This window comes from Thermobia domestica, chromosome 15 (assembly GCF_964235325.1).
Source record: "Thermobia domestica chromosome 15, izTheDome1.hap1.1, whole genome shotgun sequence".
Taxonomy (NCBI): Eukaryota; Metazoa; Arthropoda; class Insecta; order Zygentoma; family Lepismatidae; genus Thermobia; species Thermobia domestica.
In genome coordinates this window covers 77607266-77625699 of record NC_137468.1, presented here as the reverse complement: position 1 = coordinate 77625699, position 18434 = coordinate 77607266, and the positions used below count along the sequence as shown (strand labels likewise).

The 18434-nt window shown below is 35.2% G+C and overlaps 1 protein-coding gene across 1 annotated transcript in view; it reads right to left on the bottom strand.

The window, feature by feature from the left end:
• Positions 1-7742: 7742 nt before the first annotated feature.
• The window catches only part of LOC145671102 (uncharacterized), a 215632-nt gene continuing 204940 nt past the window's right edge, over positions 7743-18434 (bottom strand). The window contains exons 3-4 of the mRNA XM_081739869.1: positions 13584-13686; positions 7743-9129 (exon numbers count right to left, since the gene is read on the bottom strand). Coding sequence (XP_081595995.1) covers positions 8684-9129; positions 13584-13686 — 549 coding nt within the window. The 3' untranslated portion in view covers positions 7743-8683. The remainder of the gene's footprint in view (positions 9130-13583; positions 13687-18434) is intronic.

Here is an 18434-nt window from a genome sequence, read left to right as displayed (position 1 = left end):
CTCTTAATTATTGAACCCGAGAACGGTTGAGCGCGAATGCCGAGCTAGCGAGCGTTGGGCTCGTGGGTTTGGATGCCCATGAAATGGGCTGATTAATAGCATACATCCTCCTCCAATGTCCACCACTGATGAAGTTGTTACAATTAATCGGAATTTTTAACTTTTCATAGTTTTGTGACAGCCCAAACTATTATCTGAATCGATATTTGTTAAAATAATGTCAGTCACTATTATATCGATTTTCATTGTTTCTGCTTTTATAATCTACGTGGATAGAGCTATCATTTAGTTACAAAATAAATAATATGTTTTTTCTTGTCCTTAAATAGAAATATCTGACACGTTAATACTGAAATTTTGTTAAAAGAGCTGCTTTAACAAAATAAATTTAATAAGTTCCACAAGACATAAGTTGTTTATGCAGCCGAAATTTGCAACTGTTGACTGATTGCCGTTTAGCGTCCTCTTTCGTCGGCGAGGCTATATGAGAAGTGGACCTATAGGTTTAACGCGGAATTCGATCCACTGTCGTTCAATGTTCTCCCACTCGGAATTGTCCCCAGGACCCCATGCACCAAAGGTTCGCGTGCAAGTCAGTGAGATAGGGTTTGTATGTTGTGTTGTTCAATGATTTTTATTAGGAATAAAATACGTTACAGGATGCTATACTGATTGTAAATATTATAGTGCAAGTATTGACCGATTGTGTGGTAAAAGGAGATACATAAATTTGGACAAATTAAAAAAAAAGGCCTGAAAAAAACTGTAAGATATATGAAACATATAAAACTTAGGAAAAGCCACTTCAGCAAAACGAGCAGGATTTTGTTGTGGGTAAACAGTTTAATCATGCGTTTTATTTGTGTATATAAAATAAAGAAGTTTCCTCTTCTGGGGGGGAGCGATCGCCTCGATCGCCCCCCCCCTGGATCCGCCACTGACGATAAGGAAATAATTCAACAAATAGGTTGAATAATTGATGCTCTGATCCTCACAAAGGAGGACCTCTCGAGGCCTCCTCACCCTCAATTACCCTCGCCCTCAATGATATGAGGGCGAGGAAAAGTTTTGAGCACGAAGGCGAGGGCGAGCGAGGATAATGGACAACTCCTATCGCGAGGGCGAGGACAAGCTTCGATGGCGAGGGTGAGGGTGCGCGAGGGCGAGGAAAAGCTTCGACGAAAAGGGCGAGGGTGTGCGAGGGCGAGGAGAAGCTTCGGCAGCGAGGGTGAGGGTGCGCGAGGGCGAGGACAAGCTTCGATGGTGAGGGTGAGGGTGCGCGAGGGCGAGGACAATTTTTGGCCGCGAGGGCGAGGGTGCGCGAGGGCGAGGACAAGTTTCGACGGCGAGGGCGAGGGTGCGCGAGGGCGAGGACAAGTTTCGACAGCGAGGGTGAGGGCGCGCGAGGGCGATGGACAATTCCATTCGCGAGGGCGAGGGTGAACGAGGGCGAGGGCCAACTGCTACTGCGAGGGCGAGGGTGAGTGAGGTCGAAGTAAAATGAACATCTATGTAACAGACTCTTCATTCCTCTCCCAACAGCCCTTCCGCGACCATGCTAGAGAATATCATTGCCAAATATGTGTTTGAAATTGCAATTGACCAATAAACAAAAGGAAGTCAACTGCACGTGTTGCTTATGGATTAGATGGCATTATCACAGTAGAATGAAATGTCTTCAAAAGTGCTCTTGCTTTTCATAAGCAGTGTCCCCGCATAGTGCTTCCGTTTAATGACCACAGTTAAGCGTTGAGTAATGTCAGCATAAATGAAATTCACATTATCGAAATTCAAGCGACTAAACTTTTATTGTCGATTGGTCCAGGAAGGGGGCGAATACTAAGAAAAGACGGGCGGTGCAAATGGAATTTTTGATCATTTCTGAGGGAAATTTTAACATAAGGCTCAACATCAGAGGCTCACAATCGTTGCCCACTGCTTAATGCTCACTTTGTTAATGTCTATTAGTCCATTTATCATTCGTCAACATTTTCGTTTCTATCCTGAGTTGTTTCGTTTTATTTATTTATAATGATGTGTGTTTTCATTTTTCAATAGTACTTTGTTTTTCATGTAATAATAAAATAATGGCCGGTGATTAAAAAACTAAAAATGTGGAGTATTCTATTGGAAAAGAAAGCTATGAAACTTGAAAGAAGATTAGAGGCAATCGAAGAATCTAAAAGAACTTTCTTTCGACTTCTGGACAGAATTTCGAAAGTGATAATCATACAAATGTTGGGTTGGGGAGTTGTCAATACCAGTTACTGCTAACGAAGCGTCTGCAAGTGGACAAACGTTTGAAACTGTAAGTTTACGTTTCTTGACTATAGTAACTTAATTGTTAAATTAAAATGGAATAGATATGGAGTGTTCGGTTACGGGTCTGAGTTAAATTTAATGTATTTCAAAATTTGTTTGAATTCAATTGATTTTCATGCAGTATATGCGTATATAACTCGAAAGGTAACTGCAGTCGAAATTGAAATTGTAAACACAAGACCATTAGGATTATAATTAACATCATATATTTTTTAAAACTCTTACCGTCAATCACAGCAGTGTATACATATGCTCTTGTATTATAACAGGGTAACAATCATTATCAATCCATTCTCGCGTATTAAATTGAGATGAAGTGATATTTTTTAACATTTGGTAGTAGTCCTAATTTAAGTAGATTTTGACTATTACACTGAGAAAAATCCATTTTACGGACAGTGGTATATTGTACAAACATACGGAATCCTCTTGCTTACTACAGAAATCAGTATGGAGCATACGTTATCCATATGCTACATACGCACTGCCCTTAGGTGTTACATCATGCCGTTTCAGGATGTCTGACATCTAACAGTATTCCGTATATCACATGCATATACTTATGTTACATTTCTCAGCTACGTATATGTTATATACGTCCATATGTATGTGAGATCCTGACCGCCTATATTGTTTCATATGGAAAGTACGTATATATGGAACACTTACACGGAAAGTGTTATAAAACATGCGTATTCAGTTATACGTCTGCTGTACGTTAAGTCCAAAACATACAGGAATTACACATGTAACCTACCTTTTTAAGTACACCACCTATATTTTTTTTTCTCAGTGTAGTCATTTGTGTTCAGGGATTAACAGATGGAGGTGGTCCGAGAGTCTGGATCCGATTAAGGTATACACTTGTGTCATTTGTTGTGTCTTAAACAAGTTTATTAAAACTTAGTAAAGAATTATTTGAGATCAACTATATCTCAAGAACAATTAAATAGACTAGCCTTGATGGTCATTCAAAATGCCATACACAATGAAATGGATACGGATGCAACAATATGAGACTTTTGCCAAATTGGAAGCCGGAAAAGTGTCTTTATAACATGAACTTTTCAGTAACAAAGAAAACGAGAAATTAAGCTGATTACCATAATCGTATCACTAGAAAAATAATATGTAAATATACTTTGAAGGAAGCATAAGAGCATGCTTCTTTGTCAAAAAGAAACCTGTGTTGATGTTAGACTTGAGCGTCATGAGTTTTAATGTGCTTCAACTTTTCTGTTTCAATTGTACTTGTCAAAATATATCTGAAGTATATACCTTAGTTGTGGCTTGTCTTATTTAATTAAAAAAATGCTATTAATTATTAAAATCAGAATTATTCTTTCACAGTCAATTAGTTGTAGCTTCACCATTTTTCGTGAACGACTACAAATATTAAAGAAATTCCAAATTGTAACAATTATTTGAAGAATTTTTGTCCATTACAACTCTCTACTATTTTATTATCGTTTAGCTGGGGGCCCTGAAATACTGTTAGCTTACACTTAAGGAATGTCTAGAACCGGCCCTGCTCATGCATCAGTAACTTCTTCTCATGTAGAAAGGAACTTTTCGATTTACAAAACGTTTCTCACTTATAAACGCAGAGGGTTTACAGAAGAAAACCTAAGGAAAACGTTCATAGTTCATTGCAACAAAAGTCATTAAAGTATTGAAAGAAATTTTTCTTTCTTAAAATATATTTTAGTGTATGTTAAATTTTTAATGAATATTTTTTGACCTTTTTCGTGCATATTTGCATGCATATTTTGGGGTTTGTTTTTGCATGGACATCCGGGCTCTACTGATAACATAATGCATGTACTATGGGGATCCATTCTTTAAAGTGCTCTTGATGTGTGGGTGACCCCTGCAGGACAGGAGTCAACTCCAAAATTTCAAATAGAAAATTATGCCAAATTGGATGGGAAAATTCGTAAAAAAAAAAGTTTGGTAACGTTTATTCCATACTGTGGTTATGCTTAAGGTTTATTTTAATTGGGGTACATTGCGAGAGGTTTTGTGTTTTAAACATAACTAACTTTTTCCTACACTTTTGATAGAAGAGATATACATATTAATTAAACTTAGGAAATTTTAGGCGTGAATAAAAGATACAAGCTTCAAATGTGTGATTACTTTTAATGTTTTGATTTAGTTATGTTGTGTTTATGAATTGGTTTATGTGTAGAGACATTTTAGGCAGTTGACAGAATTTTTAAGCACACACTTAATTTTTTGTTGAAGATATTGTCCACGATTGTTGCTTGAGGTTTAATTTTAGCTTAAGTTTTTATTGACAAAACAGTAATTTTTTAAATTTTAATTTGATGTAGACTATGATGTTTATAGTTTTAAGATAAGAGGTGTTTTTAATATACCAGTTACATTGAGACTTGTTGATGATATAATGTTTGGTTACCTTCCCTATTTTGGAAATATTGTGAGATTATATATATATATATTTGCTGAGGTTGTTACTTAAAGTGACGTAGAACTACGCCATGACCCAGAAAATCGGGTTTATGTATAACTAGGAATTTGATTTAGATAAATTTGTCAACACAAGATTTACATAATGAGGATGTTCATTATGTAAGTTAAACTGTTTTTAGCATATAAAACAAATTTATTGACAAATTACATAATTTTTAGCATTTTATTATAGATTTTTGATTTGAATTTATGTAAAAAAAATTGTTTATCTTTAAAAATTAAATTTAAAATCAAAATATAACACAAATGAAAGTTTATAACTGGCCAGTTACGATACATCAAAGGAACAACTAATGGTGACAAGTCAAACTATAAGTTCTATCTCTGTCGTACGACGATGTAAAACCTGACCCCAAGTCATTTTCCCAGAAACAACTGTGAGTTGGAGATTTTTGCTAACACACAGTGCATGTACTGTGGCGACCCACTGTTGGCAATACTCATTCTTCTGTCATGCTTTCTACACCACTACAAAAACTATTGCATTTTCCAATATGAATTATGTCTCGAAACTCTATATCACATGGTTCGAATTGAGAACAGGCTAGCATTCAAATAAAAAATTTTACGAATGAAATATATTGTTTCTTAAAGAAAGAGCAATGAGGAAAGGAGACCCAATTATGAAAAGTGGCAACGTGTAACTACAGTACATGCAGATAAAGAGAATGGGGCCCACTTGCTGAAATATTTTTACATAACTTTTGTTGTTGTTGAATTAATACTCGAGTGCTTTCAAAGTTTCATTTTCGTAGACCTTTGTGCCGCAGATTATGTCCAAAATATTAAGACCTAATATTATTGAACTTGTGTTATGTGCTCTGTCACTTAGTTTATATCCCTCTGTTATTGAGTTAGGTAGGCCTACGAATTACTCGGAAAATCTACGATTCACTAGTACTTTCCTGTAAATATTATGTGTTTTACATAATCCCTGGATCAGTGGCGTATTTTGTGGGCTACCGACAGTAGCCCTAGAATATTACAAAATAAAGTTGTTATAAAATAAATTATATTGTTAATTTTATACTTTAGTATCTTCTTTCAATGATACAAGTTTCTGAGAACTATATGTATTTAGAAAGATCTACTAACTTCTTTGCACGCTGTCTGTCTTGCTAACTTAACGAGGTCTTCTATATGATAATGCAGCAGGAAAACACTAGCTACCACAGCAAGAATAGTATCAGCGCATTTCCCTTCGCTCCACTTCATCCAACAGCGTACGAATGGGCTGCCAGGTAACAGCAGTTGCTTTTAGAGAAATCGGTTTCTTGGGCGTGAGCGAAGAGTAAAGGAAAATTATACGAGTAATAACAAGGCATTTTGGGAGTCTTTCGGAATTGACTGACATCTTGAGCCTCGTCCCGTAGCGATTTGCGTCAACGCAACGAAAATTTTGTGTTATATCAAGGATGCTATAAAACAGAGGCTCTGCCCATATGTATTTTCATCCTATTTAATCAATGAAGCCAAAAAACATCCGAGCATCGGCACATCTGATTGGCTAATCTCATTTCCGCCATCGTCTGATTGACTACTTTCGTTTCTGCCATGATTGTTGGCTCAAAACATTGCGATCTTATTGGGAGGAGTGGGCAGAGTAAAGGTGGCGAAACTGTGACGTATGGCTTTAACAAGATTTTGTTGTAAGGACAGACCCTCTATTCTATAACATCCTTGTGTTTTATAGTACTTTGCGATAGTTGACATAGCTATTATAAATGCTTATTTTATTATTTGTGTTTCGTTGCCAAGGCTCTTACTGACGGAGGCTAATGCGTTGGCTAATTTCAGCAGCCGGATACTGACGGATGCTAATCGCCAATTTCAGCATTCTTTATTACTCCGACAGCTTCCATTCACTCTGGTGAGTAGGATTATCACCAATCCAAAGCAAAATGTTGATATACTTTATGGAACAAATAAAGGTAGAAATGTAAGATCTCTTTTCCGTAGTACTAATAAGATAAAATGTCTTGTTAGTGAAGAGAAAATCTTTATTTACTTGATAAAACGAAAGTGTGTTGTAAGTTTATTATTATTATTTTAAAGACTGTATAATAACGTAGAACCTAAACTCTAATAATAATTTACAAGTGATATAAAGGTTAGTGGTAGCCCAAGCAATCCAACCAGTATAAGCCGTTGCTCTGGACCTTCTTTCCTGTACTTAATCCTTTTTTTGGTACATGTCGCTAGTTGTGTATCTGAAAAGTGATATGTCATAACGATAATCGTGCAAAAGTCGCCCGTCAACCTATGCTAAACAGTCACTACAAACCATTATATATCACTTTTCCATAAGACCCTTTTGTAACAAGTTCTACGTCAACAGATTGCCCTACGAAAATAGATTTAAAAAAATAATGAGTCAGACAAGCTTTCTTTGATTTGTTCCGTGAGATAGTGATTATCTAGGAGCGAATGCATAAATTCCTAGTAACACAGACAGGTATGAATCGAAACACTAAATTTTGAGTAATTTAAAGCTCTTTCGTCACCACCTCTCTTTTCAACCAGATCCTAGCTACCACTCGTAGAATGAGAATCCCGTCTACGATGCGAGTTGTATTGAACTTCTTATGACCAAATACAGGCTGACTTAAAAAATATAACCCAATGTGTCATCCAATCTCTGTTCTGGACAATAACTATAGTAGTTTCTGCGAAATTCAAATTTAAATTCACACAATGTAAAATATATGTTAGACCAAAATTTGGTATCTTTAATCCACCTTATCATTAAAAGTTATGAAATGCATAAATCCGTACACTTTGTGAAATTTCCTTTTAATATTTAATTTAAGAGCCAGTTCTATTAAATTTTTCACCGATAATTCTTTGAAATGAGAAGAATCTCTGTGTAATAGTTAATGGCACTGATATCTTTAAATTTTCAAGGGTTTTAACAACAGTACACATTTTTTTGTAATAAAGTTTTTATTCAATTTAACTGTTATCATTTCATGATAAAAATAATACAAAATTATATTATGAAATTATGTATAGGCGTTTATATGTACAAAGATGGCTAGAATCATTCTTTTTGTTTCTTAATTAAAAAAAAAAACACTCCTAACACTCCTCAGATCTCTTGTTAAAGAATACACCACTCATTCAATCACAAATGCATTTAACACTCATATTCCATTTCAACATAAATATGGCACGCAATAATTTTTCTTTACAACACGTAAAAATTAGGAGCTGACTAGCTGGATCATACCGTTTGCGATATATATACAAACTGGAAGACAGCCGTTTTAAGTCAAATTTCAACATATTTTTTAACATAAACCATATTAATCACATTCTTAAGTCACAATATACTGGACATTTGTTTTCATTTCCATCACTGCAAACAGTCTTAAAAGTTAGTCTTCCTATGTCCTTGATATGAGCAATAAAAAACTAACTTGTCACTTTTGCTATAAAAATTATCTACGTACATGAAAATGGAATGGATAAATATAGTGTACATACTGACAAGTAATCTAACCTGTTAATATTAAAGCATCAAAAGTGGTGAATATTTATATAATATATAAAATAATGAAGCTCCAAAATAAATGGAGAATATATTACACTCAACCCATTCAGAATATCACATAATAAAAATTCCTTTTATATAAGTTATTTACACAGTTTTAAATTATCTTGAGCAGCGTATCACTTAAAACTTTCATTCATATGGTCACATATATGTTTTATAGAAATGAATGAAATATATTTACAACTAGTGATTAATAATAATAATATTTGTACTAAAAATTCAGGACTTTTTTTTTATCTTCTTATTTTCTCAACCTCAAGTACAAGTGCCAGTCAGAAACATTCATGCCAGGTAATAAATTGTCTTAATTTAGTGATATTTTCTTCTGTTGCTTTTGCAATTTTTGTCATGTCGGATTGCTTGACATGCTACACACCCTAGCAGAGTCAACATTGACAGCATAAAAACAAGTCCAGGAGGCTTCGAACCCAATGCTATGCCGACCACACACCCAATCATTTCTGTTGAAATTAATAAAAGTCCAAGGTACACACAAATTGTCAGATACACGGCTTGAAAGAATTCCCAAGCAGTTTTCACAGCAGCATAACAACGAGTTGCGGATTCTTTGACAGCCTTGTGTGAAGAATTAAGCAAATAGTGAACATTGCTCACAAGGTCTACTTGACTCCAATTGTAGTAAATGGGGAACTGCTTCATCCTGTGAAGCGATAATGTCTTCTTCAAATTTCCGGGTCCAGTACTCGCGTTGCCAATTGTGTTACGACATCGAAGGGTAGGCTCTGAAATCCCGCCTATGAAAAAAAGAAAAGGAAAAGCATATTTAGTATATAATAAAAATACACAATAGCAACAAAATATTAAAATGTTGTCTGTAAACTACAATATGCTTTATTGATCAGAACGTGAAAGCAAATAAACACATCAATATAAGGTAATCTAGATTACAAGCTGTTTGTCAAATGTCCCGATAAGCTTCGTTATAATGTCGCCATGTTTCTAACAACCATATGCAGAGAATTGCACAATCTAAGGACTACACATTATGGGCAGATAGTTCTCGCAAAAATAACAAAAGGAATAGTCTCAAACAAGTGGTCAAAAAGTCGGTTGGAGTGAAGCGTTGTGGTATCACGATTATTATAGATCTCGATAAAAGGAACACAATGGTACAACAAAATTTTGTATCCGACTTTCGGAACTTCAGATAATTTCAATTCTTTTGTACATTCATCTCTACATTCACTTGAGAAGCATCGTAGCATCAAAAATGTTTCTCTCAGTGACCACAGATCTCGATGAATGGAACACGATGGTACAAAAAATTTTGCGATTAGACTTTCGGAACTACAGACAATCGAAGTTCTATGGAACTTTAACTTGAGACGCTTTATAGATTCAAAAATATTTTTCATCGTGCAGGTGAAGTTTAGAGACATTACTCGAAATAACTGTTAAAATACTTTAGTTCTTTCAGTAAATTCCTTTTTACTGTCAACCAAAAATTTTGCACTGGGCAACACGACAATATTTGACTTAAAACAGATAAAGTTCAAGAGGGCCACTAAAAGTAATTGTTAAAATATTACAATTCTAAGTCAATTGTCATATATGAGACAAAGATTAATGATATTGCAATGTGTAGTTCAACATTCAATGTTACAAACTATAGGATAGGCCCGTAAATCTGTACCTGTTCATATACCTCATGAGCCCAGTGAATATGTGTGCAGTCATTTTCGCTGCGTAAGACAGTGTGATGCTATTTTCTGTAAGACATTTTTAGCAACATAGTAGAGGTTATTGTTCCAAATGTCACAAGTTCATCATATTCAAGTTATAATGTTGATTTGATACAATGTTCTTTAATAAATTATGTATTCCCAAAAATAGTTGTCACATGTTGTCAAGTCCAAACTTCTTGTGGCCCATTTCATGGGCGCCGGGGACATTTCAGTTATGACCCATCCAACTATCAGGAAAAGTGTCACTGAAATAATTGCGCATAAAAAAGAGCATAATGAGCCGGAGCTCCATCTTGTTGAAACCAAATTTCCTCTCTGATTTCAAGTTCATCTAGTCTCGGTATAAACCATTGTTGTAACTTATTTAGATATGGGAGACAGTTGTTATGTTGACAAAATATCTCTCAGAACATGGCGTCAATTAATATGAATCAGAATGCACAACAGCATGATTCACTCGATAGATGAATGAGTAGGGTGTTACAGGCCACCTTGTATACACAATGAAGAATATAAGTAAACGTGATAACAAAAATGTAATAATAATACAGCAAACATATTGTATTGGTTGTAAGAAATGCTTCACAATTTAAACAAACTACCGTAATCGAGTGTTCAAATAGTTATTGTACACCATTATTTCTAATCCATTTTGCATTGAAACCGCATTATACTCTTTAGCTTTCGTTAAGTTTTTCCAATTTAGTTTCCTAATCTAGCACTATGATTATACCACAGTTGTGTCTCGGCTGCTGCGTTTATGACACGCGCTGCTAGTTGTAAAAGCTCAGTTGACATATATTTGAAATTTCCTGTCTTTTCAATCTTTCGAACCGAAGTAAATAGCGAAGTTAATAATACAACTTCAATAATAATATCCCGCACGCAATGATTTCAGATTTTCTACGAAAGGAGACATTTGATTTCTTACACACGGGCTGAAAAGTAACAATGCAAAATACTGGTAACCAGTGATACTTCAGTGGGTGGTTGTGAGAGAATTTCCCTGAAATAAACACTGCCTGCACAAACAACCTGTAAACCACGTAATCAGTGCACGAATAATTGTTAGTTTGCTTTTAATAGTAATAATACTAGTATATATATATATATATATATATATATATATATATATATATATATGAACAAGTTTTTTTTTCATACAGGGAAATCACAAAAAAAAAAATTAGTTTCCACAACACCGTATACAAGAATACAGTAAACAAGTTTATAATGAATTCAAGGCCAAGGAAACTGTACACTTTACTTTTCCTTCTAATCCACTTTGTCTATGCTTTGAATATCTAAATAAGCTCAAATTCTAGGGATGTTTTCAGTAGGCCGAACATGTTCTTCCAACGTGAATTAAAAAAATAAGTTTGTATTGTTCAGCGATATAAATGTAATTATACTTCGGGGAAACAACATACTTATCACATGCTTCGGGGACACAACATACTTATCACATGCTTCCTACATCCGCTATTATGATTAGGAAGAAATTACAAATCAAACTTGGAAACACTCCACAAGTTACCAGTGATTCATGATTATAAAGAAAACAAATTACACGAAAATGACAAGGTCAACTGTGATACTGCCTCATAGTAGCAATAACGGAATGCATCAGAAATGAAAACATTACAATAAGACTACAAAAGATGAAAATTCCCGGTTTGAAAACTAAACGAAACTCGTAACAGATTTATTTTTGTAATACCTTTAGAAACATCTGATTAGTCTGAAGAAGTGACGACCCTATATTTCAATTTCTTGGAGATAGTGTATATATTTTTTGCTTAGGAATGGTATAAACTAGAAACTATGGTTTAGTATTACCTAACCTACATTTACAACACATGTCTAGGGTCAAGTATGTATTGTTGGGTTGAGCACTTGCTCCCTCATCCCTTCCTCTAGAGCATAATTTCTAGTTTGACGCTAAAGAAATTACGAAAACTCTATATACTCTACATTCGCCACTTCCGTTAGTAACTTCAGACTCGAACAGTTAACAGACTTATTTAGGTTTCAGAATTTGGTAGTCCCTGGCTCTTAATACACTTACACATTTCACCACTATATATATATATATATATATATATATATATATATTCAAATTTTGCACCTTATCGAAGAAAGAAAGAAAAACGAAGATCACAAACGGCATGGCGATAGAAATGGAATTCTCATTTTAGTACATGATTGCCTTCGTAACCCGAAAGAATCTACATAAATTGAACAGTGCCCCCCTCGTTCTCTAGGTTGCATAATATATCCAAAATATTATATCCAATGTATATCCAATATATCCAAAATATATATATCAAAAATATTACCTTTTAACGTCAACAGTTCTTCCAGGCTCGGAGAATAATAAATTCTGGCTTTTCAAAAACTAAACAAACATACAGTTTAAACACAGGAGTGGAATGTCAAAATATTAAAAGTAGTGATGATTTTTAGGACCACTTTATGAAATCAAAGGCAAGGAGAACATACACAGTCTAATGTCGAATCACAATACAATAATTAACATTTCCGGATGTTAAACCTGAAACCACGTCCAGAGGCAAATATTGACCTGGCAAGCAGAATCTGGACTACTTGTTAACGCCAGGATACACTCAAAATTTCTGCTCTTTTCCTCTAAAACAGTAGTTTCCAATAATTTTAGAGTTGTATGCCCCCTATTCATTTTAAGGCAAGGGAAAGACTTCACTCCTTTCAATTTTGATATGTGCATAGTAGTAGTAGTAGTAGCCAAGAGGTAAGTAGTAATACTAACAACAATTAAGATCTGTATATCTTCATATGCTCATAGGGGTTCATGAGATTTACAACGTTTATAAATTGTAACAAGAAGTTTAGGAATGGTTTTAAAAAAATCATCAAAAGATTGCGATCTTGACCAATAATTAGTTTTCGAATCAGGGGCCATAAAATTTTTGAACGGCCCCTAAATAGTTTTTTTTTTTTTTTTTTTTTTTTTTTTTTTTTTTTTTTTTACGGAATAAGCACATCATACTGAGAAGTGATAGTTTGGATTTGGCTACACTATATGTACTAGATCTCCAGACATACGGTCTACAGGAAAATTTTTGCCTGAAATATATTGTATCTTTTGATTCAAAAAATGTAAATAATGTCACGAACTTCCTAAATTTCTTCCTTGAACTCCTAGAGGCCCGCGGACCACCAACTGGGAAACACTCCTCTAAAATATTAGGCATGCTGCTTCGCAGCGTTTTTCATAAACATATAGGCTACTTTTACTACACTGAAAAGTTTTTCTTTCTTTCTTACTCTTAATAAATTACAAAGAATTTAGTAGTCACCATTTTACAAGTACTTCCAAGAAATAGAATACCACGCTTCAAAAGCATGATCACTTGATCAGTCATATCCGCTTACGACCAATAAAAAAAAAAAAAAAAAAAAAAGTGCTACAGTGCAAAAATATTTTTTTTTAAAAAAGTGCAAAAGAGAAGACGCTTGCTTACCTTGCGGTAAAAAAGGCCAAGGTCCCTTGCTGACTTGCACAGTCCTGGGTTGACGAACCACTTGTACTTCCGTCACAACAGTTTCACTCATTTTGTTGTCTATCTAGAAGACAAGAAAAGAAAAAAATAATTAAGAAAAACATTAAATATGCATTATGTTACGTAGATATATAGAAAAGTTTCTCATATTCTTAAATTAAAATCTTTGCTCCATATAGAAAGGATATTCCAAAAGTAACGATACGAAAATAAATAATCACATCCCTGCTTGGTACAGTCACTAGTGAAAGTACATACGCACTACACTACAGTACATACATATAGTCTTTCATCGGTAACTTTGATGATTTTAATAGTGTAAGGAGTAAGGCTTCTAAACTCACGTTAGAATATTGTCTCATTGAGAAAAAGACAGAATATGTAAGTAAAAAGTACATATAACAAATATGAAGAAGTAAATCTCCTGAAGGTAAGGGGGTGGGGATTTTCTATCCAGAATAGAAATTCTAAGTCATCTATAGGCGCTTAAGGAAAGTCACGTCAAGGAAGAAAATAAATATTATCACTGCAAATTAAAGGGAAATCTTGCACAGATAAAATTGACAATTTTACCGGTGTGATTTCCCTCAAGAGCCGTCACTGAACCAGAACAATAACTTTACAGTAAGTTGCGCGACGTGTAGTTAGCACACTCAGGGGCGTCGGAACCAGGGGGGCAAAGGGGCAGTTGCCCCCCTGAAATTTTCATGGGTGGGCTTTGCCCCCTCACTTTCAGAATGTAAAAGCGTCACACAACAGTGATTATATGAATTGAATTTTGTTTTTTTATGGCAACGTGAAAAATTCTGTTCCAGATTAATCTTTCTCTTTGAGAGCGCTTAATTAATCTCAAAGATGTAAACCTAAAAGCTTCTCGTAGGTGGAAATTTTATCCTTACGAAATTGTTTACAGTTGCTTTACATTATTATTATTATTATTATTATTATTATTATTATTATTATTATTATTATTATTATTATTATTATTATTATATTGTTCAACCAAATCCAATTATTGTTACATTGCGAACATACATATATTCGTATTATCTTACCTATCTTATATTCCCGCGCCTATTGTCAAGACAACATTATGCCCCCCCTCGCTGAAAAATACTTCCGACGCCACTGAGCACACTGGTTCATATGATTATTATTTCTAGCTTTCCAGACTTGAGGCGACTAAGTTTTAATTCGAGTTGCCTCATGATGCTAAGTCAGCATCAAAAATTGTGTGTTCCGTCCTTCCAAGAGTCGAAACGAGGACAACGCGTACTACAGACGCGCTTGGAACTGTTTGATTACAGGATATCACAAACTTCAGCTACATAAAAGAAAATAATAATTAAGTTTTAGACTGATTTGTCTCTCAAATGTAATTCTTCCTTTCAATATCACCTTGTTCTATACAATAATAACACGCATGAGAATCTAGTCAAACAACAATGTAAGTCTAAATTTGGCAATCATGGGTCGAGAGCCTGTCTGTGGTCACGTACACAGCGACACTCTGGAAGAACCCCGGACGAGCCATTAATTCCCAGCAGTTAGCTGGAGCACGCCCCTATCACGTGCAAAGGACGAACTAGAACCTTCCATCCATAGGTTTATGTTCTCTTTCTCTCTCTTTCATTTCCTATCCACGACAATCACTCCAGACTGAGTTCTGCCTAATTTATAGCAACAAGCAGATTATAAGGACTTTCTTTTAAAGCAAATACAACAAAGCGTTCTTAAATTCAAATTAGAAAAGCAGAAAAGACAGATTTTTATAGCTATTATATTTTTGTACATACAGGGTATGTTGCTCACTACGATCAGCCGTTGGAAATGTAGTTGTTTCAAAGACAACTACTGTACGTAGTTACGTGAAGCTAATGCATTAGGTCTATTACTATAGGAAGATTTAAGTAAATTATAAAATGAAATTAGGGCTATAAGCCCCAAGAGTTTGCCCTTTAGGCTACGGAAACGGGTGATCAATGGAAGTGAATGATTAAGAATTAATGCAATAAGAATATGATAGAAAACGGGAAAACTCCGAGAAACGCCACAGAAACTATGTTCACAGACTCACAGGCTTGGGATCGAACCACGGACTCTTCGCAAAAGAAGTAAGCGTTCTATCACTGAGCTACCACATAAAGTATAGAAAATACATTTCGTCAATCGTAGACAAAATATAATAATCAGAGGAATGTATAAAGATATATATATATATATATATATATATATATATATATATATATATATATATATATATATATATATATATATATATATATATATATATATATATATATATATATATATTGTAGTGTGCCACACGCGCCATCTCAATTGGCGCCAAAATTTTTGCCACACTCCACAATTACTCAAACAATTAACGACAATTATTTTTCTAATTGCGTAGACAAGTTTATTTTTTTCCTTAAATCTTAAAACAAGGAAGAACGAGAGAGCAGGGAAATGTTAGTCATTCTCTTCGCGCATTCAAGTTCCTCCCGCTGTCTTTATTTTTTTTTGTTGGATGAAATACTATGTCTGCTTCATCCCTCCCAGCCAGCTGACTGTCTGCTCAGGAATCAGTTAAACTATAACCTTTCTCGTCTAGAGAAGATAATATTTTCTACTACAGGAAAGTAATAGATTCCTACTTTTTGGTTATCAAAATCTTAAATAAATAGAAACGACAGAATTAATATGAAATTCGTTTAGTTAACTTAAAGGTTAAAAAGGTTATTTTGTTAGTCAACCATATATTCAATAACTATGACACAGAGTCTCATCTTCCCGTAATACGACCACAAGTGTTCGATTATAAATTTGATTATTCACTCTGTTTTTGGACGTTTTAGTAATATAAATTGTCACAGACATAAGTCGTTAATTTTTAAAGCACACTTGCAAAGTTTGAACTTTTGAACTCTTGAAATTTTATTGAAAATATAATGTGTCTGGAGAGTCACGGTGTAATTAAAATTGTCTCAGTAAATTGTACTATCTGTAACTAAAATTGACTCTTTGTACACATGAGGTCAAATGTTAACCTTCTCAGGTTATCAGGGTTTTTGTATCAGTAAATTTTTCCATGTACAGGAAGCTTTTAGGATACGCCCTCCGCCTGCTTACGCAGTCGCAGAAACTTAAATTCGTTTAATAAATAATTCGAAATCCAATCAGGTAAAACCCTGACTTACCCCTGCCTTCACACGTCCCTACCCTAGTGCCGTGTGAAAATGATAAGGTCGAACAAAAAGTGAGAACATCTCTCTAGAGAAATTAATCAATTCATAGAATTCGTCAATTCGGGGATTATTCCATAGTTTTTCGAAGAGGCGCGGGCCTCCGCCCGTTGCCCCCTTCGGGGGAATTCCGATCACCTTTAGGAGTGGCACAAGCTCCAGCTTGTTGCTTCCTTCGGGTAAAGTTCCATCAAACTCTAAGACATGGACTTATCGTCCACAGTCTAACTTGGAACTACGCCGGAACGTTGACACTCTTGTTATAGCCCGTTCTTCGGTCGGGAGAAACTTTGTTACATCCCTCACCGACTTGTGCTATTGTGTCGGCAGTGACTGTTAACTTCCATCATACGGCGTAAGGACGGTATTCCTTCCACCACGGATATTTCATAAAGATTCATCATTGGAGACGAGCAGTGTGTGTTATCACTAATTCAATCCTAAGTGCTCAACTGGACAGTACTTCAGTTCTCACTGTGAGTATACAGTCAACCTACAAACTTAGTTATTATTACTCAGATTCTGCTTACCTAATCTGAGCATTGGCTCTTCACGGATCTCCTCAAGATCTCTCATTAAACTCAACTTTTGTGTACCTAAATGCTTCCTAAAACACTATTAGTTAACCTGTGCTAACGCTGAGTTACGTAGAAAACCTCATGTAGGAAGTCACCCTGTAATGTATTCAGTCTACGGACTTATTCGAGCCAGCTAATAAAATTCTTCCTAACTCGAACTTGCATTGTTTACGTCATTCCAAAAACATTCTCAATACTTCCCTTTTGGTGAACGTTTCATAATTCTTTCTCAATATCTATATTAACGCCTCGTATCGACGTGCCCATGTTGTAGTCTACTGGAGAAGGCAGATGACCTGTGGAATGAAATCCTGTTGGACGTAGTTCGAATCTGGGAACTGCATTCACCATTCGTCTCACCTCTATTCCATCATCCATCCAGGAGAAGACCAGCCTGTGCGAAGTCCCAAATATTCCGAAGACTTCTAATCCCGTACGAAGCTCAGTGACGACATCGTCTTACATGAAGTCCTGATCATCGTCCGTCTATCCTGTTCTTGTATTTCAGCCGCTCGAAGTACAAGTAAGTTTCTCGTAATAGTGTTCTTAGTGCTTTTAAGTGATTGTGCTACCTGGTGCGTACGAAACGGCTACAGCAGCGTCGAAGATAGCCCCGGAGTCTTCCCATCTCGACTTAGAGTGCCTGGAGGTAGGACCACGGACCTCAGGTGGGTTATCACTGTTTATTTAATGTTTTCATGTAACTGTCATTTGCATTCTCTTTTCATAAAGTCGCTTAACTGTAAAGGGGATCACCTCCCAAGTAGTTTCAAAATTACTTTGAAACCTTTTGTTGCTTAAATATCGTTTGTGTGAATTGCTAATTACTTTTGATTTCCTAGATCTCTATTAATTCGAGCAGCAATCTCGTGTCTAATTATAATGATATAATATGTCTTTGATATGCTAATTTGCCAAGTATTCTGAACTGGCTGATAGCAGTGGTATTCCAACTCGCTGACGCCTTCTCGCTAATATCGTAATACTCG